At 36.4% G+C, this 12,584-nt stretch overlaps 1 protein-coding gene across 3 annotated transcripts in view; it reads left to right on the top strand.

Annotated features, from left to right (window-relative positions):
* Positions 1–2,938: 2,938 nt before the first annotated feature.
* The window catches only part of LOC133634200 (transcription activator BRG1-like), a 52,033-nt gene continuing 42,387 nt past the window's right edge, over positions 2,939–12,584 (top strand). For all 3 annotated transcript variants that reach the window (XM_062027285.1, XM_062027282.1, XM_062027283.1), the window contains exons 1-8: positions 2,939–3,066; positions 3,370–3,599; positions 9,392–9,524; positions 9,599–10,123; positions 10,194–10,289; positions 10,921–11,179; positions 11,250–11,376; positions 11,442–11,615. In XM_062027285.1, coding sequence (XP_061883269.1) covers positions 3,381–3,599; positions 9,392–9,524; positions 9,599–10,123; positions 10,194–10,289; positions 10,921–11,179; positions 11,250–11,376; positions 11,442–11,615 — 1,533 coding nt within the window. In that variant the 5' untranslated portion in view covers positions 2,939–3,066; positions 3,370–3,380. The remainder of the gene's footprint in view (positions 3,067–3,369; positions 3,600–9,391; positions 9,525–9,598; positions 10,124–10,193; positions 10,290–10,920; positions 11,180–11,249; positions 11,377–11,441; positions 11,616–12,584) is intronic.

Raw genomic sequence — 12,584 nt, 5'->3', positions numbered from 1 at the left:
CTACATCTGTAAGTGCAAGTTAAAACTCTACTATGCAAAGCCTAAGCCATTCATCAACAACACCCAGAAACGCCGCCGGCTTAGCTGGGCCCGAGTTCATCTAAGATGGACTGATGCAAAGTGTGAAAGTGTTTCGTGGTCTGACGAGTCCACATTTCAAATTGTTTTTGGAAACTCTGGACGTTGTGTCCTCTGGAACAAAGAACCATCCGGACTGTTCTAGGGTCAAAGTGTAAAGCCAGCATGTGTGATGGTATGGGGGTGTATTAGTGGCCAAGACATGGGTAACTTACACATCTGTGAAGGCACCATTAATGCTGAAAGGTACATACAGCTTTTGGAGCAACATATGTTGCCATCCAAGCAACGTTATCATGGACGCCCCTGCTTATTTCAGCAAGACGATGCCAAGCCACGTGTTACAACAGCGTGGCTTCATAGTAAAAGACTGCGGGTACTAGACTGGCCTGCCTGTAGTCCAGACATTGAAAATGTGTGAAGGCTAAAATATGAGAAGGGAGACTGTTGAACAACTTAAGCTGTACATCAAGCAAGAATGAGAAATAATTCGTTGTTAAAAGGAAAGGCCATGTAACACAGTGGTAAAAATGCCTTTTTTGCAATGTGTTGCTGCCATTAAATTCTAAGTTAATGATTATTTGCAACAAAAAAAAAAAAGTTTTTCAGTGTGAACATGAAATATCTTGTCTTTGCAGTCTATTCAATTGAATATAAGTTGAAAAGGATTTGCAAATCATTGTATTCTCTTTTTATTTACCATTTACACAACGTGACAACTTCACTGCTTTTGGGTTTTGTACTTGGAAATCGTTTTTTAATCGAATAAAAATTGTTTTAAAACTTGCAAATCGTTTTTTTTTACTTCCAAAATGTTTTATTCATACTTGCAAATTGTTTGTTTTACTTGCAGAAAATAGTTTTAATTCTCAAGAATGTTTTTTTTTATTCTAAGAAACTTTTTTTTTTTTTTTTACTTAGCATAAAATTGGTTTTGTACATGCAATTTTTTTAATGAATCAAATTAATTTTTTTTTACTTGCAAATCGTTTTTTAATCGCAGAAATGTGTAGTTTTTTTACTTGCAGAAAATAGTTTTTACTCTGCAGAATTATATTTTTAATTGAAGGAAATAGTTTTTTTTTACTGGTAAAACTGTTTTTGTACGTGCATTTTTTTTTAATTAATCGAATCATCTTTTTACTTGCAAATCGCAGAAAATAGTTTTTGTATTTGCTAATCGTTTTTTGATTAAATAAAACTGTTTTTATACTTGCAAATCATTTTTTTTACTTGCAAAAATGTTTATACTTGGTAATTGTTTGTTTTACTTGCAGAAAATAGTTTTTATACTTGTAAATCTTTTTTTTATTCTCGAGTTTAGTTTTTTTTCAATTGAATACATTTTTTTTTTTACTTGCAATTTTTTAATGAATCAAATTGTCTTTTTTACTTCCAAATCATTTTTTAATCGCAGAAAATGTTAGTTTTTATACTTGCAAATTGTTCTTTTACTTGCAGAAAATTGTTTTTACTTTCCAGAATTGTTTTTTAATTGAAGAAAATAGTTTTTTTACTTGCAATTTTTTTTACTTGTACACAACTGTTTTTGTATGTGCATGTTTTTTTTTAGGAATCAAATTATCTTTTTACTTACAAATTGCAGAAAATTGTTTTGTACTTGCTAATCGTTTTTTTTTACTTGCAGAAAAATTTTTTTACTCTCGAGAATCGTATTTTTTAATAAAAATTTTTTTACTTGTATGTAACAGTTTTTGTACCTACAATTTTCTTTTTATGGCTAAAAATGTCGAATCATTTTTTAATTGCAGAATAGTTTTTATACTTACTAATCGTTTTTTTGATTAAATAAAACTGTTTTTATACTTGTAAATACGTTTTTATTGTTGTAAATTGTTTTTATACTTGCGAATCGTTTTTTTTACTTGCAGAAACAAGTTTTTACTCCCGAGAATCTTATTTTTAACTGAAGAAAATATTTTTTTCACGTGTTTAAAACTGTTTTTGTAATTGCAATTTTTTTAATGAATCAAATTGTCTTTTTACTTGCAAATCGTTTTTAATCGCAGAAAATAGTTTTTCTACTTTTTTTACTTGCAGAAAAAAAAAATATTGTCCAGAATCATATTTTTAATTGAAGAAAATTCTGTTTTTACTTGTATAAAACTGTTTTTGTATGTGCATTTTTTTTAATGAATCAAATTATCTTTTTACTTGGATGGATGGATGGATCGCAGAAAATACTTTTTATACTTGCTAATCTTTTTATTTTATTTAATAAAACAGTTTTTATACTTGCAAAAAAAAAGTTTTGGGGAAAAAAATTTTTATTTACTTGCTAATCTTTTGCAGATTTATTTTATTTTTTTTGGATTTTTTTTTTTTATATACTTGCAAATATTGTTTCTGATGAAATAAAACTGTTTTCATACTTGCAAAAAAAAAATTTTTGGAAACTATTTTTTTTATTTACTTGCTAATCTTTTATTTATTTGCAGAATTTTTTATTTTTTTTTGAAAATTGTTTTTATACTTGCAAATATTTTTTCTGATGAAATAAAACTGTTTTCATACTTGCAAAAAAAAAATTAGGGGGGTAAAAAATTATATACTTGCTAATCTTTTTTTTTTTTTGCAGAAAATTTGTATTTTTGAAAAAAATATATTTTATTGAAAAGAACTTTTTTTTTTACGTGCAGAAAGTGTTTTTTGTACCTGCAAATTGTTTTTTAATGAAAGAAAATGGTTTTTACTTGCAAATTGTTCGGCGTAAAAAACATTTTAGCAGTCCAACGTGTTGACAGACATGAATAATATCTTCCCGTGCTTTTTGCACAAATCTCTCCCCTGACTGCACATCACGCCGCGGCGACGTCGTGGCCGTCCGCGCATGCGCACTGTCGCCGAGCGGTGACTAGACATTCGGTCATAAGCGCGGCGAGAAGAAGAAGAAGGTGCTAGAAGGAGGAGGAGAGTCCATCCATGGCCTCGACCGTCGAACACGTCGTCGCTTGAACGCCAAACGCGGTGAGTGTCATTATTGGCGGTGATGACGTCACCCAAAAACCCCACGAAGGCGCGCAGACGTCCGTGCAGGATGTCGGTGCAGGTGCAGGTGCAGGTGGGTCAGGCGCCATTGCCCGCTTTCACGTCCCAGCACACAATATGTATCAATATTATTATTAATATTCATATTATTATTATTATTATTAGGTGTGCGGTCCAGCTGTGCTAGTGCGGGGGTGATTCACGACGTCACGTGATCACCTCTTTTCTTTTTTTTTTTATGCAATTTTTGACACGGATAACGTGGCCCCTCCCCCCCCACAGATCCTGCAGACATGTCCACCCCAGACCCCCCCATGGGAGGCAACCCTCGCCCCGGTCCGTCCCCAGGCCCAGGTCCCTCTCCCGGGGCCATGCTGGGTCCCAGCCCGGGTCCTTCGCCCGCGGGCTCCTCCCACAGCATGATGGGACCCAGCCCCGGACCCCCGTCCTCCGGACTCCCTCAGCCGGGCCCGTCCGGGTACGGCCAGGACAACATGCACGCCATGCACAAGGTCAGAACTGCTGCAAGTACTACTAAGTACTGCAGTATTAATATTAGCTACAGGATCATTCATTTGGACACCTGAGGACACAGGTGTCAAAGTCGAGGCTCGGAAGCCAAATGTTGCCTGCCACATCTCTTTATGTGGCCCTCGAAAGGGCCACATAAAGAGATGTGGCCCTTTATTTCTTTATTTTTAAATTTAAAATACTAACACAAAAAAAACTCATAAAAATGAAATAAAAGAGCAAACGGGTAATTTTACGTGAAAAAGTTGCAATGTTGACACTAAATAACACAAAACTGCCGTGCAAGCTGTTTCTTTCTTAAAAATTGCTCCTAAACTTTTACTTCTCCACTACAGAGGGGCCCGCCCTCTGAAGTGGATAAACATTCAAATGAAATTAAATAGGTAATTCAATAATTAGTAGGGGTGTCAAAACAAAAAGATTTTCGAGTTAATTGTGATTCTTATTTGTAACAATTTTTAATCGATTAAAAATATTGAAAAATCAATGAAAAATAGTTTTTTTTTTTTCTTTTTTACGGGTTAATCACGATTATTATTTGTAACTATTCTTAATCGATTAAAAATATTTTTAAAAATCGGTTGAAAAAAGAAAAACATATTTATTTATTTTTTACGGGTTAATCACGATTCTTATTTGTAACGATTCTTAATCGATTAAAAATAATAAAAAAAAATCGATTAAAGAAAGAAAAAAAATGTTATGAAAAAACTTTTACAAATTAGTCACAATTCTTATTTGTAACGATTTTTAATCGATAAAAAAGAATCAACAATCGATTAAAAAAATATATATATATATTTTTAAATTGTTTGTATTTTTTTTTCCGACTCAATCACGATTTTTAGTTATAACGATGCTTAATCGATTAAAAATAATCAAAAAATATTTTTTAAATGTATTTTATTTAATTTTTTTCAAGTTATTCGCGATTCTTATTTGTAACTATTCTTAATCGATTACAAATAATGAAAAATCGATTTAAAAAAATAAAACATTTTTAATATTTATTTATTTTTCTTTAGTTAATCACTAATCTTTTAGGTAACGATTCTTAATCGATTAAAAATAATCAAAAATTGATTAAAACATTTTTTTAAACATTTTTTATTTAAATTATTAATTTTTTTAATCTGTCCTGTCCAGTCATTCAGACAAATCATATAGTTGATGTAGATGATCTATATCTGCTGTACACATTGACTTTAGAAAAGAGAAGTGTTGGATACTTATTTTGTTGCCTTATTTGTGTTTGACTTTATAACATTTTTGAGTAGAATTTTATTCAACAAAAACATTTTTTTTTTATTAAAAAAAAAGTGTCCGGGGCACTTTTTTTTTAATTGATTTAAAAATACTAATACAAAAAAATCCCATAAAAAGTGTAATAAAAGAGCAAATTTTATGTGAAAAAGTTGCAATGTTGACACTAAATAACACAAAACTGCCGTGTAAGCTGTTTCTTTCTTAAAAATTGCTAAAAAAAAATTCTAATAATTAAAATAAATGTTGGTATGTATTGTTGGACCCGGTTGCTTGACATCAGGGGTTGTAGACCTTTTTGTTACAAATAAGAATCGTGATTAACTCGAAAAAAAAATAAAATGTTTTTAATCGATTTTAATTTTAATTTTAATTTACAAACATCTTTTCCACTACAGAGAGGCCCGGGTCCCATTCAAATAGTCAAATTAAATTAAATGAATAATCTTACTCTTATTGTATAATTAGTAGGGGTGTCAAAACAAAATGATTTTCAAGTTATTCACGATTCTTATTTGTAACGATAATTGATTAAAAATAATCCAAAATCGATTAAAAAAAAATATATATATACATATACATATATATATTTATATATAGTTAATCACGATTCTAATTTGTAACAATTCTTAATCGATTAAAAAGAATCAAAAAAGAAAAAAATATATTTTATTTTTCTGACTTAATCACGATTCTTATTTGTAACGATTCTTAATCGATTAAAATGAAACAAAAATTGATTTAAAAAAAAATTGTTTTAATTTTTTTCCAGTTAATCACGATTCTTAATCGATTAAAAATAATTAAAAATCAATTAAAAAAAGAGAAAAAGTTTTTTTAATAATTTTTTTTTCTAATAAATCACAATTCTTACTTGTAACGATTCTTAATCGATTAAAAAGAATGAAAAATCGATTAAAAAAAGAAAAAAAACGTTGTTTTTAATAAAAAAAAATGTTTTAAAGTTAATCACTATTCTTATTTGTAACAATTCTTAATTGATTAAAAAGAATCAGAAATCGATTAAAATAAAAGGAAATATTTAATTTTATTTATTTATTTATTTTTCGGGTTAATCACGATTCTTATTTGTAACAATTCTTAATCGATGAAAAATAATCAAAAATCGATTAAAAAAAGTATATATATATAAAAAAAAATTATATATATATATATATATATATATATATATATATATATATATATATATATATTTATATATATATATATATATATATATATATATATATATATATATATATATATATATATATATATATATATTCTTTTTTCCCTTTACATCAGTGTGTAAAGGATATCACCACATGGGCTCAGGGACACTTCAGAAAACCACTGTCAGTAACTACAGTTCGTCGCTACATCTGTAAGTGCAAGTTAAAACTCTACTATGCAAAGCCAAAGCCATTTATCAACAACACCCACAAACGCCGCCGGCTTCGCTAGGGCCCGAGTTCATCTAAGATGGACTGATGCAAAGTGGAAAAGTGTTCTGTGGTCTGACGAGTCCACATTTCAAATTGTTTCTGGAAACTGCGGATGTCGTGTCCTCCGCACCAAAGAGGAAAAGAACCATCCGGATTGTTCTAGGGTCAAAGTTGAAAAGCCAGCATGTGTGATGGTATGGGGGTGCCATAAAACAGGGTTTTCTTTGACATAAAAGGGCATAAAACATAAAAAATAATCAAAACGTATAATATACTGATAGTTCTGAAGTCCATCTATAGATATTTAAGTGTTGAAAGTGATAACAAATATTAATATATTAATTATTTTTAACACTTTAATGACTGAGACCCTTTTGGGTCCCCGGGGCCTTTAACATTCGCCAACATTGAAGGTCGCCCTAATGGTTACATTGTATATGGTATTAGTTTGGAAAATGAAATATAACAGAATGGCCCCCAGCATGTTTTAATTTTTCAGTGTGCGGAAAAAGTTTGCGTGTACTAAAACACGTGCAAACTTGATCGACTAAACTTGTGAGCAGAGGGTTGCGTCTCATAAGTGAGCAAAAGGAGCGTAGTTTGTTTTTCTTTATAAATATGCAGAATATATGCTGATAATCACAACTGATAGTGGTCATTTTTTTGTTATTGAAAATAAATGCTTAAATATTTGCTTGTCACCTCCTATTTTACTTAATGAAATAAAAATGGCTGAATTTCCTGTCAATACAGGAAATACAGGAAATGGATTGCGCAATCCTTCACAATTAGCTGGCCCTTTCTCAGCGCTTTTGCATCTTTGCCGCACTGTCCACTAGGGGAAATCTCTCCTCGCCATGCAGAGCAGCGGGCGTCTCCAAGATGTTGTCCAGTTTGCCATTTACTCCAAAATCGCAGCTTTACGGTACCTTGAACGGCGATCGGCATCTTCCAATTTGTCGACACGCCAGGGCGACGCTTACTCCAATTAGCAGATGTCCTGTTATCGTGTCTTGTTTTGTCGAGAGGCCAGTTGATCGATCCCTTTGTTTGGACTTCGGGGAGCAGTGCAAAACGAGGCTACAAGACAGTTGAGACAAGACAAAGACGCAAGCGAACGACCCATCAGGAGTTTTGTCTGTTTGGCTTTGCACGCCTCAACATGAAACTGAAACTTAACTTAAGAATTGAAAGTGAAACTTAACTTCAGGCTTAGCGCACACATTCTCTTCCATGACAGGCTGGTCCCTCATGACATCATTAATGATGATACATACGTGTTTTCATCGCGTTTATCTCCTTGTCGCAGATTGAAGGTCACTTCTGAGGGTTTATTTTGCTAAAAAGGAGGAAACATTTTCCCTGACACGTCTATAAAAAGGAGTAAGTACAAACTTTACCAATGCCAGTGCTGGAGAGACCACCAAGCCGTCTAAAGTCAGGAGCGTTCTCTCAAATGGCCGCCCTCCTCATCCAACTTGCTGCCCTAGCCTCGGAGGAGATCGAAACTGAAAGTTAACTCAGTGTGTGTGTGTGTGTTGGACAGTCTGCCCCAAGATTAGAAAATATTCACCTGCCATCAACAAATTGTCTTCGAGCAAAATTAATCTTTTATTTATTTTCAGTGAAATAAGAACCGCTCAATTAAAATAAAAAAAAATCCTATTTCTTATCTCCCGGATTTGATGGCTCTTCTTTGAGCACCCTTGTTTCAAAACCAGCAGTTTTTTCACAACTGGTTTCTGCATCCAGGTCAGGAGTGACAGGGAGAAAAGCTCTGTATCGCCCGGGGAGAAGCATCAGTACCCCCCACTCGTCTTTTTCACACGTTTTTGTCGGAAATTATATTTAACACAGGCAGTAAAACGGCCAATCAGACAAAACGTCAGTCATCGTGGGGGGCGGCATCGCTCGGTCGGTAGAGCGGCCGTGCCAGCAACTTGAGGGTTCGATCCCCCGCTTCTGCCATCCTAGTCACTGCCTAGTTATATTGTAAAACTTACAAACGTTGCTTCGAGTTTTGAATGAAGAATCCATACGAGTAAAATCGCTATGGACGTCTAGAACAGTGTTTTTCAACCACATCACATATTTGGGTTAAAAATATTTTTGCAAACCAGTAACCAGTCTGCAAATGATGTGTTGATGCCTAGAGCTCGGCAGAGTAACCGTGTGATACTCTTCCATATCAGTAGGTGGCAGCCGGTAGCTAATTGCTTTGTATATGTCGGAAACAGCGGGAGGCAGGGTGCAGGTAAAAAGGTGTCTTAATGCTGAAACCAAAAATAAACAAAAGGTGAGTGTCCATAAGAAAAGGCATTGGAGCTTAGGGAAGGCTATGCAGAACCGAACTAAAACTGAACTGGCTACAAAGTAAACCAAAACAGAATGCTGGACGACAGCAAAGACTTACTGTGGAGCAAAGACGGCGTCCACAATGTACATCCCAACATGACATGACAATCAACAATGTCCCCACAAAGAAGGATGAAAACAACTGAAATATTCTTGATTGCTAAAACAAAGTAGAAATATCGCTCAAAGGAAGACATGAAACTGCTACAGGAAAATACCAAAATAGGAGCACAAGACAAGAAGTAAAACACTACACACAGGAAAACAGCAAAAAAGTCCAAATAAGTCAGGGTGTGATGTGACAGGTGGTGACAGTACACCTACTTTGAGACAAGAGCTATAGTGATGCATGCTTGGTTATGCTTTAAAGTCATATCCAACAATTGCGACTTTTTACTGTCAACTGAGTTTCGTTTTTTAAAGGATTTCTGCTGGTGGTGTGCCTCCGCATTTTTTCAACACAAAAAAAGTGCCTTGGCTCCAAAAAGGTTGAAAAACCCTGGTCTAGATGAGCTCTGAACTAAAGGGCAATGCAGCACCTGCAGTGAGTGAACTCGTCCAAAAGATGGCGCAAAGAAAAATCCATAAATTAACCGCACCGTTTTATAAGCTGCCGGGTTCAAAGCGTAGGAAAAATGCGGCTTCTAGTCCGGAATTTGCAGTATTTACGTACATTTGCATATGTCTGAAGTGTCCCGTTGTGTTTCCAGCCAATGGAGGCCATGCATGACAAGAGTTTGAGCGAGGAGGCTCGCTTCAGTCAGATGAAAGGAATGTCCGTGAGAGCGGGCGGGCACAGTGGTATGGCCCCCCCACCCAGTCCTCTGGACCAGCACTCACAAGGTCGGAAAATCAAGCGCTTCCATTTTCTCCCGATGTCCGTGTCCCGGTCTCTAACATGTCTCCGTGTCCTCCAGGTTATCACTCCCCATTAGGCGGCTCAGACCATTCCAGTCCGGTCCCGTCAAACGGTCCCCCATCCGGACCTCTACTTCCGTCCTCTTCCTCATCTTCCTCTTCCATCGGCCCCGGCTCTGGATCCACACCATTGGAAGGTCCCAGTGGAGACCAGCACACCCTGGGCCCCAACAACCGCCCCGGAACACTCGGAAGTGCAGGGCCCGGTCCCAGTCCCGGACCGAGTCTGAGCTCCACTGTCCCCAACCTCGTGGCAGGCCTTGAATCGTCTAGTGGCCTCTCCGGACCCGGAGGTCCCGGCGGCCCCGGGGGTCCCACTCCTTTCAACCAAAGCCAGCTGCACCAACTGAGAGCTCAGATCATGGCCTACAAGATGCTGGCCCGGGGTCAGCCCCTGCCGGACCACCTCCAGATGGCCGTGCAAGGGAAGAGGCCCATGCCCGGGATGCAGCAGCCCATGCAGAGCTTGGCCCCGGGAGGCGGACCACCAGGACCGATGGGTTCCGGCTACGTTCGAGCGCATGGTGAGTCGGGGCTCCCAATCTGTTTTTAATACAAAAAAATGAATTCAACCCTAAAAACTGTTCCTTCCAGGAATGATGGGCCCAAATATGCCCCCACCGGGTCCGTCCGGGAACCTAGCTGGGATGCAAGGACAAAACCACAACGGACCAAAGTCTTGGCCTGAAGGTTCGGCTGTTTAAATTCATAAAACTAACGTGTTACCAAAAAGGTGAACACAGTCTGTGCCAGCGTGTCTGTGATCTTTTTTTATTTTTGTATATTTTATTTTATTTTATTTCATTTATTATTATTAATATTATTATTTTTAAACATTATTATAGTTATTTTTTTATTTTTATTACTATTATTATTATTATTATTATTATTTAAATATTTTTCCTCTCCCTGAGGGGGAAGATTCGACAGGGCAGTTGCTGGATGTTCCATCTCCATCGTTGAGGTCCCTGCATGTGGGGTGGGTGGTTCCCGTGGCCCCGTGCTGGGCGGTCCTGCGGCGGCCGACTTGGGCGGGGTGGCCCGGGGCAAGCTCCGCCGTGCTCTCCGGAGGCAGCGGTTGGGGGGTTTGGGCTCGTGGGGGCCCGGTTGCTGGTGGGGCGGGGGCGGTCTTCCCGTCCGGTTGTGGGGAGTCTCTGGGCCGCCTTTCTGTGCGCGTGGGGTGTGGTCCCTCGCTGGCTGTCCCCTGCTTCTCCTGTGCCTTGTCCTCTGCCAGCCTGCTTGTCTCTGGAGTAGACTTAATAAATGTGAGGTCTGTGATTTGGTCCAAGTTTCAAGTCTTGATTGCATCACTTTGTCCCAGGTCCCATGGTGAACGCGGCAGCTCCGTCCAACGCCCCCCAAAAACTGATCCCTCCTCAACCTACGGGCCGACCCTCCCCCGCTCCACCCTCCGTCCCCCCCGCCGCCTCTCCCGTCATGCCTCCGCAGACCCAGTCCCCCGGCCAGCCGGCGCAGCCCCCGACCATGATGCCTTACCACGGCAAGCAGAGCCGCATCACCCCCATTCAGAAACCCTGCGGTCTGGACCCGGTGGAAATCCTGCAGGAGAGGGAGTACAGGTATCGGCATCTTCCGGTCTCACTCGGAATCCTCCGGGAAGAACTGTGACGTGTGATCACCCCGCTGCAGGTTACAGGCGCGCATCACTCATCGCATCGTGGAGCTGGAGAACCTGCCGGGCTCCCTGGCAGGAGACTTACGCACCAAAGCCACCATCGAACTCAAAGCTCTGCGGCTCCTCAACTTCCAGAGACAAGTAAACACCGACACTTTTTAACGCTGCTCCTTTGTGTTTGTGACGCTCTGTGTGCGCCCGCCAAGCTGCGACAGGAAGTGGTGGTCTGCATGCGTCGCGACACGGCCCTGGAAACGGCCCTGGACGCCAAGGCCTACAAACGCAGCAAACGACAGAGCCTGCGAGAGGCGCGCATCACAGAGAAACTGGAGAAGCAGCAGAAGATCGAGCAGGAGCGCAAACGCAGACAGAAACATCAGGTTTGATTTTCTTGGCACTCCCTCTTTATATCCAAACTTTCATCAAGGAAGATATTTTTATTGGAATTTTACAACTTTATTTATATGACTATTTTGTCCTGTAAGTACAACTTTTTACTTATTTTTTATTGACTTAATATAAAAGTACTTTAATAAAATTACAACTTTTTACTTACTTTTTTTGTTGACTAAATATACAATTATTTTCATAAAATTACAACTTTTTACTTACTTTTTTATTGACTAAGTATACAATTGTTTTTTTAAAATAAAATTACAACTTTTTATTTACTTTTATATTGACTAAATAAAAAATTATTTTCATAAAACCACAACTTTTTCCTTACTTTTTTTTATTGACTAAGTATACAATTATTTTCATAAAATTTCAACTTTTTACTTTTTTATTGACTAAATATACATAATTTTTTTTAAATAAATTTACGTTTTATTTATTTTTATTGAGAAAATATAACATTTTCATAAAATGACAACTTTTTACTTACTTTTTTACTAACTAAATACAAAATAATTTTCATAAAATTACAACTTTTTACTTTCTTTCTAATTGACTAAATATGCAATTATTTTCATAAAATCACAACTTTTTACTTACTTTTTATTGACTAAATATAAAATAATTTTCATAAAATTACAACTTTTTACTTTCTTTTTAATTGACTAAATATACAATTATTTTCATAAAATCACAACTATTTACTTACTTTTATTGACTAAATATAAAATTATTTTCATAGAATTACAACTATTTACTTACTTTTATTGACTAAATATACAATTATTTTCATAAAACTACAACTTTTTATTGAGTAAATATAAAATTATTTTCATAAAATTACAACTTTTTACTTACTTTTTTATTGAGTAAATATAAAATTATTTTCATAAAATTACAATTTTTTAATTGACTAAATATACAATTATTTTCATAAAATTACAACTATTTAC

The sequence above is a fragment of the Entelurus aequoreus genome, linkage group LG18 (assembly GCF_033978785.1).
Source record: "Entelurus aequoreus isolate RoL-2023_Sb linkage group LG18, RoL_Eaeq_v1.1, whole genome shotgun sequence".
Taxonomy (NCBI): domain Eukaryota; kingdom Metazoa; phylum Chordata; class Actinopteri; order Syngnathiformes; family Syngnathidae; genus Entelurus; species Entelurus aequoreus.
The sequence above is the reverse complement of the archived record's forward strand: the minus strand, read 5'-3'. Positions and strand labels throughout refer to the sequence as shown.